This window comes from Podarcis pityusensis (genome assembly GCF_964106645.2).
Source record: "Podarcis pityusensis genome assembly, chromosome: 10".
Classification (NCBI taxonomy): domain Eukaryota; kingdom Metazoa; phylum Chordata; class Lepidosauria; order Squamata; family Lacertidae; genus Podarcis; species Podarcis pityusensis.
The window spans coordinates 44,884,347-44,901,487 of NC_138035.1; the positions used below are offsets into that span (position 1 = coordinate 44,884,347).

Below are 17,141 nucleotides of genomic sequence, written 5' to 3' on the forward strand. Positions count from 1 at the left end.
CTCTGTTGATTTGATATTTTTCGTGATATCAAGCATCGGTAGCTGTGTAATTAATTACCATACTTTCTGCATCACACCTAATGAGTATTTTTTGCACACTAAAATCCACACATAAGGGTGATTTATGGATTTTGTCCAAGAACATATGTGAAACTCATTTCATAAACCATTTAAACGTATGATGATCAGAGGGCTAAATTTGTTGTTAGCTGTTCAACAGTGAATAAATTTTGGAATTATAACATATTGTGAGAATAAAATCTCTCTAATAGTGTCTGTATCATTGACCTAAAATAGGGGAGCATTTAATTTGTATAATCATTTGCAACTCAAAAAGAGGCTCAATGTCCAAATCGTAACTGAGACAATCTAAGTGCTGACATAACTGACCTACACCATGAAAAGGTGACAGTTAGTCACAGGCTGAGTGGATCGTTTGCGTTCTTCTTTCCACCTTATGTTGCTGTTGTGACACTGATTGTCATAGTCTTTGTGCTTTTGCATAATGCCCATCTTCGATGTAACAGAAATTCACACACAAACATGGACACCTTAAGTAAGCATGCTAGAATACAGGCAGGAACCATACAACCATGCACAAATATTCTGAGGGTCTCCCCCCAAAAAACTGACATTAACATTTACATGCACCACTTAATATCACATTTGGCCATGGTACAGTGGGGACTTGGTTTTGTAAGCATTCATGACCTTTTCTCTCTGTCATAGTTCTTTTCTTCCCTTGCCTTTTAGTTTTGAGGAGATTGGTGCAAAAATATAATATATCTATATATTCTTTCCATTTTAACCAGTCTTCATTGTGCTTCCAGTCAAAAGTTCTTGGAATGTCACACTGTGCTTCTCCTCCTGGCTGCACAATTTGGTGCTAAGTTTTGGTCAGAAACACTGATTAGTGTGCCAGTGATTTTCTCAGCCACTGAAATAATTCTTCTTTATAAAGCATTTGCCACCGGACATTGGCTTCCACTGTTTCCACAGCTCGTGAGAAAGAGGCAGCAGATCCCTCCTCGTAGGTCTTTATAAAGTTCTTTAGCTGAAATGCAATTTTCCCAGGTTAATTTGGACTTGAATAGATGTGCATATTTTATTTTCTTCCAAAGCATACGAACAAGTTGGATATTGACGACAAAGCTCTACATTTGAAATAAGTTCTTGTAATATTTTACAGGGAGATTTATTACAAAATGCAATAAGGCAACAGACTGCATCAATTAGGTGTGATGCAATTGCTTCAAATTGTGCTGGAAGATATTGACGCGCCAATGCCTGATTATATTAACATCACTTCCTCCGTCTCTCCTGTAGCCCAGCTGCTTTATGTTGCAGACAGCTGGGCTCTTATCAAGTTTTACTCCTACATAAGAAACTAAATACAGAAAATTGGAAACACTCCTAATGTAACTTAGAAGCTAAAGTTAAACTAAAACACTCAGGCTCTTCTCTGAAGAGCCCCAGTTTATCAACCATTATAAAAGATGTGCTCGATTAGGCTAGTAAAACATACTTAAGTACTTGAGTAGAAACACAAAGGATTTGGGAATTTAAGGGAAAGGCTGCCTTTCCCTTAAATGAAACTCTAGTGCAGCCATTCTGTAAACACACCATTATAAGGTGCTGAGGAAGCCGAGATAGGCATCATTACATGACAAAACATTATGGCTACTGTATGTAGCCCGGCTACTTTTAGGTATGTAAGACTTAAGACATCAAAACGAACATGAATACAAAATAACTTCAAGCACCGAACTGCATAATATTTACCTCATTTAGTTCACTCTCTGTGTTAAGAAATTCTGTGACTCCACTGATAAGTTTTGAATTCATAAATAACGCTTCCCCATATCTTCAACACCAGGTCAAAAATGCAAATATGAAATAGATTGAACAATAATGCCTTGATTATTTACATGTTAAAATATATCTATTACATTTAAGTTTTATTATGACAGTTACAGTTTTTCCTTATGTTTCTGGTCCATAAGTAAAGGTAAAGGTACCCCTGCCCGTACGGGCCAGTCTTGACAGACTCTAGGGTTGTGCGCTCATCTCACTCTAGAGGCCGGAAGCCAGCGCTGTCCGCAGACACTTCCGGGTCACGTGGCCAGCGTGACAAAGCTGCTCCGGCGAACCGGCACCAGAGCAGCACACGGAACGCCGTTTACCTTCCTGCTATAAAGCGGTACCTATTTATCTACTTGCACTTAAGGGTGCTTTCGAACTGCTAGGTGGGCAGGAGCTGGGACTGAACGACGGGAGCTCACCCCACTGCGGGATTCGAACCGCCGACCATTGATCGGCAGGTCCTAGGCGCTGAGGTTTTACCCACAGCGCCACCCGCGTCCCTGTTCTGGTCCATATATACAGTCTAATCCATAAAAGCAGAGAATAGCCAGGCTAGGTCATATCCTTAAGGCTAAAACATAAAACATTTACATCAGCATAATGGTTTTTTCCCCTTTGTCACTAAACTTATTAAATGCTTTCTGTTGAGCATATGAATCCACTAAATCTGAATTCATCATACCAGAATATACTTACTAAACTCCATTCAAAGCAATTTGGCTCACTGAAGCAATATGAAATAAATAATTTTCTCTATGCAGCATAGCCAGCCGATCACACTGGGTCAAGAACCTGCTTATTAATGGCAAAACTAAAAATAGGAAGTTAGGGGAAGACCAGCTGATATTCAAACTACAGACTCTCTGGCTGGTTTGTAACTTCTTTGCATAATACATGCTGGCATTAACAGTCTAAAGGCGAGGGAACTCACCAACATTTATATGACCATTTAGGTATGGCCTTTCCCACTATAAACTAACACTTATTGGATCTAACAGGCTATATCCACTCTTTTGCTTAAAAATGGAAGACACAACCGTTCTAAGTTTAATTGTTTAAATTACATGGCAATTACATGGCAGTGATTCTGTATTCTAAGTGGAAAAGATAAGACTCCTTCATTGCCCTTCTCAAGTGAATAATGCCATGATACTTTTTTCCTACGAAATACTGATGCTTTTAATTCTGCTTTTGTTGTATTATAGGTATTCTGGGCATTTCTCTGCTCTTGTGATGGTGCAGTAGCCTACTCTCCAAGGGCATAGTAAGTCCTGCCCCCCTGCCTCTGGCATATGCACAGGGAACAAGCCAGGCTGTCATGGGAAATGGGTGATATGAACATATCTCCCATATCTCCATCTAACATGATCCGCTCCACTTACTCATGGAACACAAGCTGGGAGACCACCTATCACAATGACTTGGTGTACTGAGTACCTATGCCGGTATAGCAAGGAGGAAGATGAGAAACTGGGCTCTGTGATGGCCTGTCAGTGGGTCACTAAGGATATCATTTGCGTGTGTTACAAAGGATCATGCTCTTTGTCACAGCTTGCCGTTTCTCTTTCACATTATGTTGCCTCAAGGATTCTAGTTCTAAATTCACTTTTAATTTATGTTGTTCTCTCCCCCCCCCCATGTTTGTCCTATACATTGCTTGAATGTTAAGAAGTATTTTCCAGCCCACCCTTACCAAAATAAACCGTTTTGACTTGTAATTTGTTGGCTATTCGTTTGTTAGATTGTCATAGATTCATAGGATATTGAGAAAGAAAAGAACTAAAAAAGTCAATCAATATCAGGTCCCCTGGGTATTATGCTAACATATAACATACTTCTTGCAAAACAATGGATACCAAGAGCTGTATCAGCAAAGAAAGAACAGATATTAGATTGGGATATTACCACAATAGTGAAGTTGACAGCTCATAACTTTTTTAAAAGTAAAATAAAGCTGGATGGTATCAAAAACAATAACTCAGTTGAGATGACTCTCCAAAACCAAGACTTGGGAAATTATGAATAAATTGCTGTGAGCATTGGACTTGGCACATTTTCTTTTCTCTTTCCCCTCCTTTGCAGGTAAAGAAAAGCAATTAGGGGTTGTATCCAACTGAGTTCTACTTAGTGTAGACACTGTAATCAATAGACTTAGATTAGTGATGGCAATTAATTTCAGTATGTTTATTCCTACTCTTGAGTTGGATACAACTCTTATAGAGTTGGATACAACAATTTATAGAGTTGTATTGAACTAAGTACTCAGTACTCAGAATTGGATACAACTCGAAGTTCCTGCTTCTTCTCTGCTGTTGCTTTGCTATTTATCTGGATACGGTTAACTTAATGCAGCCAGCGGGTCCCTGGTAATAAACTTCATAAAATGAATGAATAAATTGTATTAAATGAAAAATCTGATACCTGAAAAGAAGGCATTTCATAAAATTTATGGGCTAGATCCAGACTTAAGTTAATGGAACTCAGTTCCCACGGATGTCACTATGCAGTCATTATAATTTCTTCCCATTGAAAGGAAAGGAGAAAGTTCAGCTAATTTAGGCTGCAATCCTAAATAATGCCTGGGAGCATTATAAAGTGGTGGAACTTTATTGCAAATGTGGGGGGTGGGCTGCTGTAAAACTGCCAGTTCACTGAGCCAGCTTTTGCTAGCACATTCAAGAGCCTTTAATCAGGTCCATGACCAGTAGCTGGGCTGGTTTAGGATTTAGTGAGTGGTTCCTTGGTTGGCCCAGATATGTTCCCAAAACACCTTGTTTCAGTGGTTTATGCTGGCTACTCTGGTGCGGATACCAATGGTGGTAGCTACCGCCTGGCTGTACTTTCAATGGGCAATGGGGATTTCTGTTGCAACACAGCCCCCTCTGCTTGTAGAGCTGAACATATCTGAGTGGAGGAAACCTCCACCACATCCTAACCCTCTTCAGCATGGAGGATTGAGGGTTAGAATTGCTCTGTTAGTCTGGATCCAACTCTAAATAACGTATATGCAGGCTAAACTGTACTGTATTAGTACTGGTAATGAAAACTGCAATGTATTTTAACTGTCATTATAAGTAATAAATGACAACTTTGCTAATGCATTGAGAGGGGATGGTCACAGATTTCTCCCCAGATTCAACTCTCACTACAGCAGGTGGGAAGACGGGTGTGTTTGTGTGTTAACTTCCCCATGTACAAGAGGTTTAGATCCAAAACGCTTACTTACGCATGTGTATAATATGTACTATTGTTAAGATAAAATAAATACTAAACTAAACATTTGAAACAATGAAGAAGCAAATGGCTGTCAGAAAGATGCGGCCAGTACTCTCACTTGTTTTGTTTTGATAGGCATATATTTTACCTTGCATTCAATATTTTCCATTTTTCTCTAAAAAACTTCCAAGCAAGATCTCTTCCATGTGGATTTCTAGCTACATGGATTATGACATCAATTGCATCCTGATCCAGGACAACTTCTGAATTGAGAGACAGGTTAAGAAGCCTTGAATAATAAGAGAAGGGAGGAGAAATGGTTAGTTGTTGCCAGCATAAATACTAAAATATCGAGCTATTAGACATCCTGGCTTTCCCAATGAAGGTTAGAAATTGCTACATGATTTTGAAATTCATTGCAGAAGCTTTCCTGGACTTTTGTTTTATAAGTACAGAAAAGAAGTAAAACTGTGTGTGATTAAAAAAGTGTTTTGTTCTACTATTGGTCTATGGCAAATATTTGATAAAACCTGAAACTGAATTGCTTCATTTTAGATGTCATCCTAAATGCTACTCTGAGATTATGCTTACCCAAAATTTAAGTGAGATTTGCAATCATTTTCAAGTAAACTTGGAATATATGATTTGGAAGAAATGCTATCCACATAACACAAATATGTCTTGAAAATCTGCAAAAAGGAGATATCAATTTTGATTATTAGGAAAAAGCTTTAAATATGTCCTGGGTGTTTCTTGTGCCATGAGCAGATCTGAAATACTATTACAGTGGTGCCCCGCAAGACGAATGCCTCACAAGACGAAAGGGTTTTGCGTTTTTTGAGTCGTTCCGCAAGACGAATTTCCCTATGGGCTTGCTTCGCAAGACGAAACGTCTTGCGAGTTCTTGCGAGTTTGTTTCCTTTTTCTTAAAGCCGCTAAGCCGTTAATAGCCGCTAAGCCGTTAATAGCCGCTAAACTGCTAATAGCGCTAATCCGCTAATAGGGTTGCTTCGCAAGACGAAAAAACCGCAAGACGAAGAGACTCGCGGAACGGATTAATTTCGTCTTGCGAGGCACCACTGTATTTGTATTGCTCTGTTTTTTCTTCTATGCTATATGCTATTCTCTTGGAACTAACCAAGTAATAACTAATCTGAAGAAGAAAAACCACTAAAACACACACAAACACTTCCACAAGAGAGATTTAAAAATGCTTAAATTTGTGAAAGAATGAACAAAGTGATACTATGACTAATATCCCTATTTTTAATTAATTAATTTTCTATACCACCTTTCGTCCGAAGACTACATGGCAGTTTACAATATAAAAACACACAAATACATACCATAACAAGTGAAAGCAATACCCCACCCCCAGTTCAAAAGGCCATAGATTGTTTAATTAGCCAAAGGCTTGAGAGAAAAAGAATGCGTTTGCTTGGTGCCTAAAGATATGTAACAAAGATGCCAGGGGAAACCATTCTACAAGTAGGGAGCCACTGCAGAAAAGGTCCATTCTTGTGTTGCTGCCCTCCAGACTTCTCACAGAGGAGGCCCACAAAGAAGCACATCCAATAATGATTGCAGGGTACAGATTGGTCCATATGGGGAGAGGCAGTCCTTGAGGTAATGGGATCCTGGGCTGTTTAAGGTTTTATAGGTCAAAACCAGCACTCTGAATTGGGCTTGGAAACTAATTGGCAGCCAGTGCAGTCAGACCAAGATTGGCATTGTATGTTCAAACTGTATTGCCCCACCCCGGTGAGCAACTTAGCTGGAGAATTCTGCACCAGCTGAAGTTTCCAAACTGTCTTCAGAGGCAGCCCCATGTATAACATGTTGCAGTAACCATAGCATAGATGACAGAAATTTAGGTTGTCCCTGTTCCGACAGGGGCGCAACTGGGCCACCAGCTGAAGCTGATATTCCTCTGTGCCTCTCCCAACAGAAATCACCAGGCATCAAAGCAGTTTCTGCACCAAAACTGGGCCTAAACCTTGATTGACACGCATCTAGAAAATTAGTTTCCTCCAAGAGCACCTAGATCAGATCTGTGACCACCCACTCTAGAACCTTGCCAAAGAAGAGGAGACGACTGGTCAGTAATTACTTCGATTTTCCAAATCCAGGGAGTATTTATTGAAGAGTGGTTTTACCACTGCCTCCTCCAAGCAGGCAGGGGCCACCACCTCTTGCAAGGAAGCATCAATCACCTCCCTGGCCCAGCCAGCTGTCCCCTCCTTGCTAGTTTTTATGAGCCAACCAGGGCAAGAAACCAGAGTGCAAGTGGTGGCCCTGACCTATCCAAGCACTTTGTCCACATCTTGAGCCTTACTAACGGAAATTCAACCAACATAACAGGCCTGGACAGTGCTCAGGACACCTCTTGAGATTCATCTGCTGTAACAGTAGAATCAAGGTCCAGGCAGATGCAAGCGATTTTATCCTCAAAATACTTTGCAAACAAGCCACAGCAAGCTATCGTTGGTTCTGTCACCTCCTTCGGAAAAGAATGTAAAAGGCCTGCACTACCTGGATGGCCCAATGAGAATTTAAGGGAGGCAGCAAATTATGCCTTCTTTGCTGTCTTCACTGCCACTAGCTAGGCTTGATAATGAGCCCTCACCACTGTTCGACTGCATTTGATTGGAGTTTTCCTTCACTTCCATTTGAGCAGTCTCCCATCTTGTTTCCTCACCCTCAGCTCTGGAGCATAACAGGGAGCAAAATGGGCTCCACAAAGCTGGAGAAGGCGGTCAGGAGTGATCATGTCAACAACAAGCTTTTTTTTGGGGGGGGGGACTGGAAATGTTAACTAAATTAGCATACCTGTTTAACAAATTTCTGTCATCACTACAAGTTAAAGCTTCTAACAATATTTTCTTCTCCGATACTGCCGTAGTAGAGTGGAATTTCATCCAGATGAATTCCCATACATCTTCATCCATGAGTGAAACTCCTGTGCAGTAGACGATGTCTCTTACATTAAGAGGTATTCTTTTAAAAAAAAGAAGGGAGAAAAAAACATATCCTAGTAATATTATGTTAATAAGATGTTCCAACAAAAGAATATACATCTTAAAGCTATATTGGTCATGTGACACAAGTAGACTAGGCAGGTTAAAATTATGTTTTTGTGATTTGACTTCCCTATGCTTTAAAATGGGGAAAGGGTAAGGGAATATAACTTATGACCCTTATGTTGATTCCCTGACTTAAAATACCCTCCCCGAGCTATAAACTGCGGGGGGGGGGGGCAGGGAAGTATGGGCAAAATTTTTGTACCTGTAGGAAATATAACAAGGAAAACTTGAACCAAACCAAATTAAAATTTGGGCAGGTATAATCTGTGCTAACAGGCAGAAAATCTCCTCCTGCCTGCTGCTAAGGGCCAAACCACTCCAGAGAAACTTCCTCGTGCAAGATATTGTGAAGGGAGGCAAAGCCATCTTCCCATAAAGGGAAGCTGCAGGTACCTGTCCTGATAGGCACGTGTCCCACCCCTGTTCAACGTTCAACAGGTGGCACCTGCCAGGCCCCAAGAACACCAAACCAAACAGCCCTGCAAAGCGGTCGAGAATAAAGGACGGTTAGTGGGGTGCCCTCCACCCAACATAACTCAGGGTGCTGACCATTATCTGCTTGCACGAAATGACAAACCAACCAAATAGCCAAATTAAGCTCTAACCCACCATAATCCAATCAAATTCAGAGCAGACTAAAGTGGGTTATAAAAGGGACCCCCAAATTAGGATGCTCCCCACTCAGCTCCATTTTGGAAACTGGCTAAGCCCACTTTGCTCAAGAGGAGGAGAGCATGATGCCACTGTGAATCAGAGAAGGAAGTCTCAGGGGAGGAGCAGCTATTTATGCAAGCTCCCACTCCTATTTCAGACCAAGTGTGAAGGAGAAACTCCCCTTCTACTCCCAAGGAAAGCCAGTGAAACGTCCTTCCTCAGTGGGGTGGAGTATTCCCAACTGAAGATAGGGATAAACTTTATAGTTGGGGGTGGGAAAGGTGCAATATGTTGCTGTCTACTTCACAGGATCCCTGACCTGGACTTGCAACAACAAAAAATAGGCAGAGGATTTGGGAGAATAATTCATCACCTGTCTACCTCATACCTGCACAACCTCCTTAGAAGCGTTTGGCTGAATGGCACAAACTGAGGGAATAATAGGCTGCAATGCTCATATCAGTCCAATACAAAATTTCGATGAAAAAATGATTACCGTCCTGGTCCCAATCTCAAATTGAAGCAAGTAAAATTTTAAATCGTACCCACTTAGAATGAAACAAAGGATTTGACAGACGCAGCAATTTGGAGAAAAAGAAGGTGAGGTTTATTGCTGAGCAATAATAGACCCAGTTGGAATCCTTTCCAAAAGACTGGGACCCCTAAGCATTCAAGTTCTGAGGTTAAATACCTGAGCGCATCACAGATCATGAGACAATCATGAGACAATCATGAACGCCAGCGAAAAATAACCAATGAGCGCGCTTTCTGCCATGCTCCTGGCCGTGCACAGAGTTCACTCCCAACTTCTGCTTTCCTGTACAGTAACGTACAGTCTGACCTTTTCTCTAGTTTGATGGAACAGGGAAACGAAACTTCAGGGGAGGGGATCTCCTGGCGATAACTCCCCTATGCATCTGCTCATGTAGGGAGTTTTTGTGGTTCGGCCCTTCCTGTTTCGTGGACCATTTTAGTCTGGATCTGAGGGGGAGATTTGTACCAGCGCCTTCTGATTTATGGCTTCCCCTTTTCTCTAGGGTGTAAAATGTACTGGGGGAAAGGTCGGTGTCTGAACTTGTGGTTTCAAGCAGTTTTGCAGTTAGGCTGGGCAGAAGCTTTTCTTGATTCAAATGGATTATAAAAATCACTGTAAGCCCTGATTATGTGTGAGCATATGTGAATATATTGATAACTGATAACTGATTATATGAATAGCATAAGGGTAGCCCTCCTTTTCTTGCTTTAAAATATGTCTTATTCTTAAACATTTATATTTATTAGTGTAAAACTTTTTTTTCCATACAGTGGTGCCTCACAAGACGAAATTAATCCGTTCCGCGAGTCTCTTCGTCTTGCGGTTTTTTCGTCTTGCGAAGCACGGCTATTAGCGGTTTAGCGGCTATTAACGGCTTAGCGGCTTAGCGGCTATTAATGGCTTAGCGGCTTAGCGGCTATTAACGGCTTAGCGGCTTTAAGAAAAAGGAAACAAAGACGTTTCGTCTTGCGAAGCAAGCCCATAGGGAAATTCGTCTTGCGGAACGACTCAAAAAATGGAAAACTCTTTCGTCTAGCGAGTTTTTCGTCTTGCGAGGCATTCGTCTTGCGGGGCACCACTGTACTTGAAGCCATAGTTAGGGTTGTACCGTCAAGTGGCAGCAGACAACTATCACTTACATTTTTATTTAAAATTATCTTTTTTATCATTTAGATGGCTTTCAAAAGGCTTCCCCTACTAGTAGGGCTGTAAGCCAACAAGACATCTGTAAAAAGAAAAATAGAGGCAATTCCTTTCAAGCTGATTGTCTCATTAGCTTTGCACACTGACCAAATGCTGGGATACAATCAGCAGTATACATGAGCAGAACAGTGCACCATCTGAAAATATTTATCACTTCCTACAGTAAGAAGGTGCTTATCTCTTGCTTCCTAAAGTTTATTTCTATGAAAATTCAGTCTATTTATCATCCTCCATGTATCCTTTGCTCAGTGGTGATTACTCTTCAGTAGATATGTATAGGATTGCACTATACATTTACAAATCCACTTCACATCTATTTCAACTATACTTCAAACTGCATTGAGTACAATTTTGTTGAATTATTAGTGGACAATTACAAAAAAAAAAAAAAAAATACACACATGCATAAAACAAATACATAAAACAATGAACACCCACATAAAAAATTATCTTTAAAAAGAGCAGAATCACAAATATACAAAAGCAACAATCTCTCCCAAAATTTTATCTGTAATAACAGTTGCCACAGGAATTGCTGGATCAAGCCAAAGGCCAATCTAGTTTAGCATCATGCTTTGCACGTTGCCAACCATGTGTTTGGGGAGCCAGGAAGCAGGATACGAGCTCATGGCACCCTCATGTTTGTGATGCCCAACAACTGGAATCCACAGGCATATGGATTCCATACCTAAACAAGTGAGGAGTTTACCAGCTCATGGATGAAAATTATGGTTAGAAAAGCCACTTTGATTGGTATGCCACCTTCTCTTCTGTACCATCTGGGCTATGATACCGCCCTTGAATCTCTGAGGCAAAGGCTCTGGGACATATCACATAGTGATCTCCAATCTCAGTCTCATGTTATAGACACGGAGAAGGCCTTTGACAACATTTCCTGGAAATTTATGATGGGGAACCTAAAAGAAATGGGAGTGGGACGGGGTTTTGAGAATGGGATTGAGGCGATATATTCAGAGCAGAAAGCTAAACTGATAGTTAACAATGTGGTTACAGAAGAGTTTAAAATTGAAAAAGGAACACGACAAGGTTGCCCTATTTCCCCTTTGTTATTTATTTCGGTTCTGGAAGTGCTATTGAACATGATTAGAGGGGATCGGTTGGTGGAAGGAATTCAGGTCGGACAGAAACAATATAAATTAAAAGCTTTTGCAGATGACCTGGTTTTGACCCTGCAGAAGCCAGAGCCTAGTACGAAAAGAGTATTACAACTGATTAATGACTTTGGTCGGGTGGCTGGATTTAAATTAAATAAACAGAAAACTAAGGTCTTGGGAAAAAATTTGACTGATACAGAGTCAGAACGGTTTCAGAATGAGACGGAACTTAATGTGGTTAAAAAAGTAAAATACCTAGGGGTAAACATAACAGCAAAAAATCTAAGTCTATTTAAGGATAACTATGAAAAATGCTGGACAGAAATTAAGAGAGACTTAGATAGTTGGTCAAAATTGAAACTTTCTTTGTTAGGCCGAATTGCTGCTATCAAGATGAATGTATTGCCAAGGATGTTGTTTTTATTTCAAACACTTCAGGTTTTGGACAAAAAGGAGTGCTTTCAGAAGTGGCAGAGAGATATTTCTAAGTTTGTCTGGCAGGGCAAAAAGCCCAGAATTAAGTTTAAGATACTAACTGACGCAAAACAAAGAGGGGGCTTTGCCCTGCCAGACCTAAAGTTGTATTATGAAGCCGCAGCGTTCTGCTGGCTAAAAGACTGGCTACTTCTTGAAGACACTGATGTGTTAGATCTGGAAGGGTTTAACAATACTTTTGGATGGCATGCATATTTATGGTATGACAAGGTTAAAGCAAATAAGGCCTTTAAGAACCATATTGTCAGAAAATCACTGTTTAATGTCTGGACAAAATATAAAGACTTGCTGGAAAATAAAACACCAAGGTGGCTTTCACCTTTGGAAGCTAAGGCCCGAAAAAGACCCAATATGGAGGCTAAATGGCCAAAATATTGGGAAATACTAGAAAAGGATGGAGATAATTGGAAATTGCAGAGTTTGGAGAAAATGAAAGACAAAGTGCGAGACTGGTTACATTACGCTCAGATTAAAGAAGTTTTTAAAAATGATAAGAAACTAGGGTTCCAGGTGGAGAAATCGAAACTAGAAACAGAATTGTTAGAACCAAAGATTAAGGTACTTTCAAGGATGTATAACTTGCTGTTAAAATGGAATACACAAGATGAAATGGTTAAATCAGCTATGATAAGGTGGGCACAGGACATTGGGTATAATATCATGTTTGAGGACTGGGAAAGGTTGTGGAGTAATGGATTGAAATTTACTGCATGTAACGCTTTGAAAGAAAATGTAATGAAAATGATTTATAGATGGTATATGACCCCAGTCAAACTTGCAAAAATTTACCACCTGTCTGATAATAAGTGTTGGAAATGTAAAGAGTGTGAGGGAACGTTCTTCCACCTCTGGTGGACTTGCCCTAAAGTGAAGGCGTTCTGGGAAATGATTTATAATGAATTGAAAAAGGTATTTAAATATACCTTCACTAAGAAACCAGAGGCTTTCCTTTTGGGTATTGTCGGCCAAGGGGTGGTAAAGAAGGACCAGACATTTTTTATGTATGCAACAACAGCAGCAAGGATACTTCTCGCAAAACACTGGAAAACTCAAGATCTACCCACACTGGAAGAATGGCAGATGCAACTGATAGACTATATGGAACTGGCTGAAATGACCGGCAGAATTCGTGACCTGGGAGAAGAGAGGACTGAGGAGGACTGGAAGAAATTTAAGAATTATTTACAAAAACATTATAATTTGAGTGAATGCTAAATAAGATGCTAGACTAAAATAACTGAGCACCACTAAATTTAGAGGTTTTTAAGAAAATAAGTAAGATTGTGAAAATTTAACTCCTTTCGAGAACTATAAGATTATGAAACATAGAAGGGACATAAGATTCTAAATAAGATGATAAATTGCTGACAAAATGTTATAACGATGAAAGTGGGAGCGGGAGATGTGAGGAAGTCCAAAGAAAATGTGAAACTATGTTAAGACAAATGTTACATTGTTTATTATGTTTATTTCTATTGTAAAACCCAATAAATTGTTAAAAAAAAAAAAAAAAATCTCAGTCTCATGTTATCTGTGGCCCATTAGTAGAAATTCACTATGGGTTCGAGTTTCAGACACCTGCATATCTGAGAAATTTGTCTGTACCAACATATTGGCGTCTTTTCACCAAAGCCAGATTAAATGTATTCCCATCAGAAGTGTTGAACGGCAGACTGAGAGGTATCCCTTATCAAAATAGGATCTGTCTGTGCTCTCAGGACGTCGACTGCATGTGGCATATTTTATTGCATTGCAGACAATATGATCAAGCTAAGGAACTGTTGATTAAACCACTATTGTAAAATGGACTGGGTCAATCCGAAGCCTACTATATCAAATATCTTCTGGACGACAAGTCCAATGATATCACAGTGGCCGTGGCAAAGTTTCTTTCAGTAGTCATACGAATCAAAGATCAACAGGCCCATGACTAAACAAATAACGCTTCAGAATCTGTATTTTAATCTGAATCAATGTTATGGGTCGTTGGACCGCAATAAAGATTATTATTATTATTATTATTATTATTATTATTATTATTATTATTACAGGCATATGGCTCAAAGTGGCTCAAGTTGGTGGTGATCACTATTACTTCTGACAAATTCTGTAACCTAATTCTGGTGTGAATAAATACTCTTTTTTGTCTGCTTTGAATATTCCATTCAGCTTCTTTAGATTAGCCCAGGTTCTAGAATTATTAAAGTGGAAAGAGAACTTCTCTCCATTCACTTATCCATACCATAATTTTATATACCCTTTTCCCTCTAGTTCATTTGGGTTTCTTTCTCTTTTTTTTAGATTTTTAGACAGACGGTATCTTCAAGGTTTACATCTGGTGGTTTAACAGTTCCATGGTTTTAAAGCTCTAGTCGCCCAACTTCAGTGTTTATGCAAGAGCAGAAAGCATTCACTTGCTACGTTAACTAGAGGGAATTGGAAATGGTGGCTGAGTGTTATTTAAGGATATACTGCCAAAGATCTTCCTTTGTTAGAATAAAACCCTCCTGGGCTATCTCGCCTGCACTCATTTTTTAAACCAAAGCTATGATCAATACTTCAGAGAGTATGCTTCAGTTTTGAAAGCATTTTAAATGGCTTTCATTTGAATACATGTACTGTTGTGATTTATTTAACTTTATTTATCTTGCATAGGAGACATGGCAAGGATAAAATATGTGGCTAGCATAGCTGCTGATTAAAAATTAAGCACTTTGGAAAATGTTAAAAATTAAACAGAAAAAATAACAATTAAAATCATGCTGTGCCTTTACAGAGAAATCTATTTTTTCAATGATTAATAATAAAGCTTTACAAAGAGTTAAGAATAATCTTTTAAGTTATAATTAATTGGTACATGCTTGTTCTTGTTTAAACTAAGTTCTAACAAATGGAAATACATTTATAAAATAGGCCCTTAATTATTTATCTTCTAGGCAAATGGTGTTCTAATTTCTTAAAATGTAATTGGATGCAATTTAGGCAGCTCTTTGATTTAGTGACATGCTTCAAACCATTTAGGGAAACATTTAAGAAAGGAAATTAATCAGATGTCCCGTTTTAATTCTGAGAATTTAGCCAAAGCTTTTCAGTGTGTTTGATTACAGATTTGTTTTATATAACACTCCCATATGAATAAGAACTAACTTTTCAAAATTCTGGATGAACGTAATAATTGCTCTTTTAAATGCTATGATGATTATTAGGGTAGTGATAAAGTGGGAAATCAAATCCAAACTCTTCTTCTACTACTACTGCTGCTATTTGGGTATAAGCACTATTAATTCCTAACAAACCATACTCACAACATAGAAATACAAAATGAGAACCCAAAATACATAATACAGCAAAAACAAATCAATAACCCTACCTCCCACAAATATATTATTATTATTATTATTATTATTATTATTATTATTATTAATTGTGGATTGCTGATTTTATCCTAGGTTTGGCTAACCAAGCACCCCAGTATGGGGCAACATTTTCACAGGTGGAAGAATTACCTTAACCACCTGCTTCTCCCTTGCCAGAACATTTCAGTCCAGCTGTTACAATTTTCCTTCCATCACAGAGACAACTGCAGAAGCTCACCTCATACTATCCCTTCCTCAGTGAGACCCATAACTACAGTGCCTCACTCCTCGGACCTATCTCCATATCTCACCGGCCTCTGGCTCTCTGAGATGAAAAAAGCAACTACTTTGCATGCAACTTTCCTGGTATCTTCATTTTTCTATAATGAACTTGGATCTAAGATTCCACCTCATAATTCCCGATCTCTGCTACAGTAACTAAGCACATGGTCCAGACAGCATATGGGTTGGCTTACCCGTGTAATGCATGAATCCTTTCTATTATGTGTTTCTTTACAGGTGCTTCACCCCACAAAGCTGTTTCCTTGCTTCTAAGTCACTTCCAATTGACTGTATTGCTATTGACTGTATTGACCTGTATTGCTATCACCTTTAAACCTTGGTTTATAAATAAACATTGCACTTGCAACAGGCGTGGTTATTGCTGGCTCTCTGGAGCAAGCACACAAATACTGATTGAAATTCCACAAAGTAAGCAAAGTTATCCAAGATAATTCAATTCTGTAAGCATGCAGACAATTATTTCTAGTAAAGATTCCTCGAGTAGTACTGTTAATTCCAAAATTAGGACTTATATACGATATGTGGTTATGCACACTAGCAAATCTGGTAATAGTCTCTACACAACTGCAACTCCCTGTCTGAATATTAGAAACAATAAAATAAAACTATAACCACTGGTCTGTACAATATTCCAATATTTGGAATGGATAGTTAAGTTTCAATGTGGTGTTTGGACTAAGTGGCCCTACTAGTCCTTGTGTTCTGTGGTTAAATTGCTTATAAGTCACTCATGAGGTTCTTAAATTAATAGATATATCCAGACCATAGCATTTAGTAAGCAACCCTTTGCTTTACTTGACAATCTAAAAGACGTAGGGAATAAACTGTCTTCTTAATGACATTGCCAGACAATAAAGCCTGTATTTACTTGTTATCATGTTAATCCTTAATCCTATTGGATATATGCCCTGGGTCTTCTTTCACAACACTAAAGTCTTGATTAAGTTGTACTCAGCACACTCTTCTTTCTACTTAAAACAGCTTTATTGATTTCACTGCAAGACTCTACTCCGTTGTTGCAATAGCCTGTTAATTAACTAATTTCGGCAACATTGGTTGCTATCCTCTCTCTGTGCTATTCTAAAATAATATACTGTATGACTTCATTTACACCTGCATAGATAATGTAGCCACCATTTGTTTAAAGTACATCCTTAAGGCTATACATAGCACAGAACAAAGAATTATATGTGCAGGGAGATGTAGATTCTCTGACACATTAAAAATTTATCCAAGAATGTCCAGAAGGCTGAGAAAGTTCCATTGAGGCCAATTTCATTTTGTGACTAGTTAAATATGCTGTTAATGAGTTTAAGGA

General features: G+C 39.0%; 1 protein-coding gene across 2 annotated transcripts in view; it reads right to left on the reverse strand.

Moving 5' to 3' along the window:
- Positions 1 to 283: 283 nt before the first annotated feature.
- The window catches only part of TRHDE (thyrotropin releasing hormone degrading enzyme), a 201,660-nt gene continuing 184,802 nt past the window's right edge, over positions 284 to 17,141 (reverse strand). For both annotated transcript variants that reach the window (XM_080971159.1, XM_080971158.1), the window contains 4 exons: positions 7,909 to 8,076; positions 5,228 to 5,368; positions 1,783 to 1,864; positions 284 to 1,054 (listed from right to left, as the gene is read on the reverse strand). In XM_080971159.1, the coding sequence (XP_080827285.1) occupies positions 911 to 1,054; positions 1,783 to 1,864; positions 5,228 to 5,368; positions 7,909 to 8,076 (535 nt within the window). In that variant the 3' untranslated portion in view covers positions 284 to 910. The remainder of the gene's footprint in view (positions 1,055 to 1,782; positions 1,865 to 5,227; positions 5,369 to 7,908; positions 8,077 to 17,141) is intronic.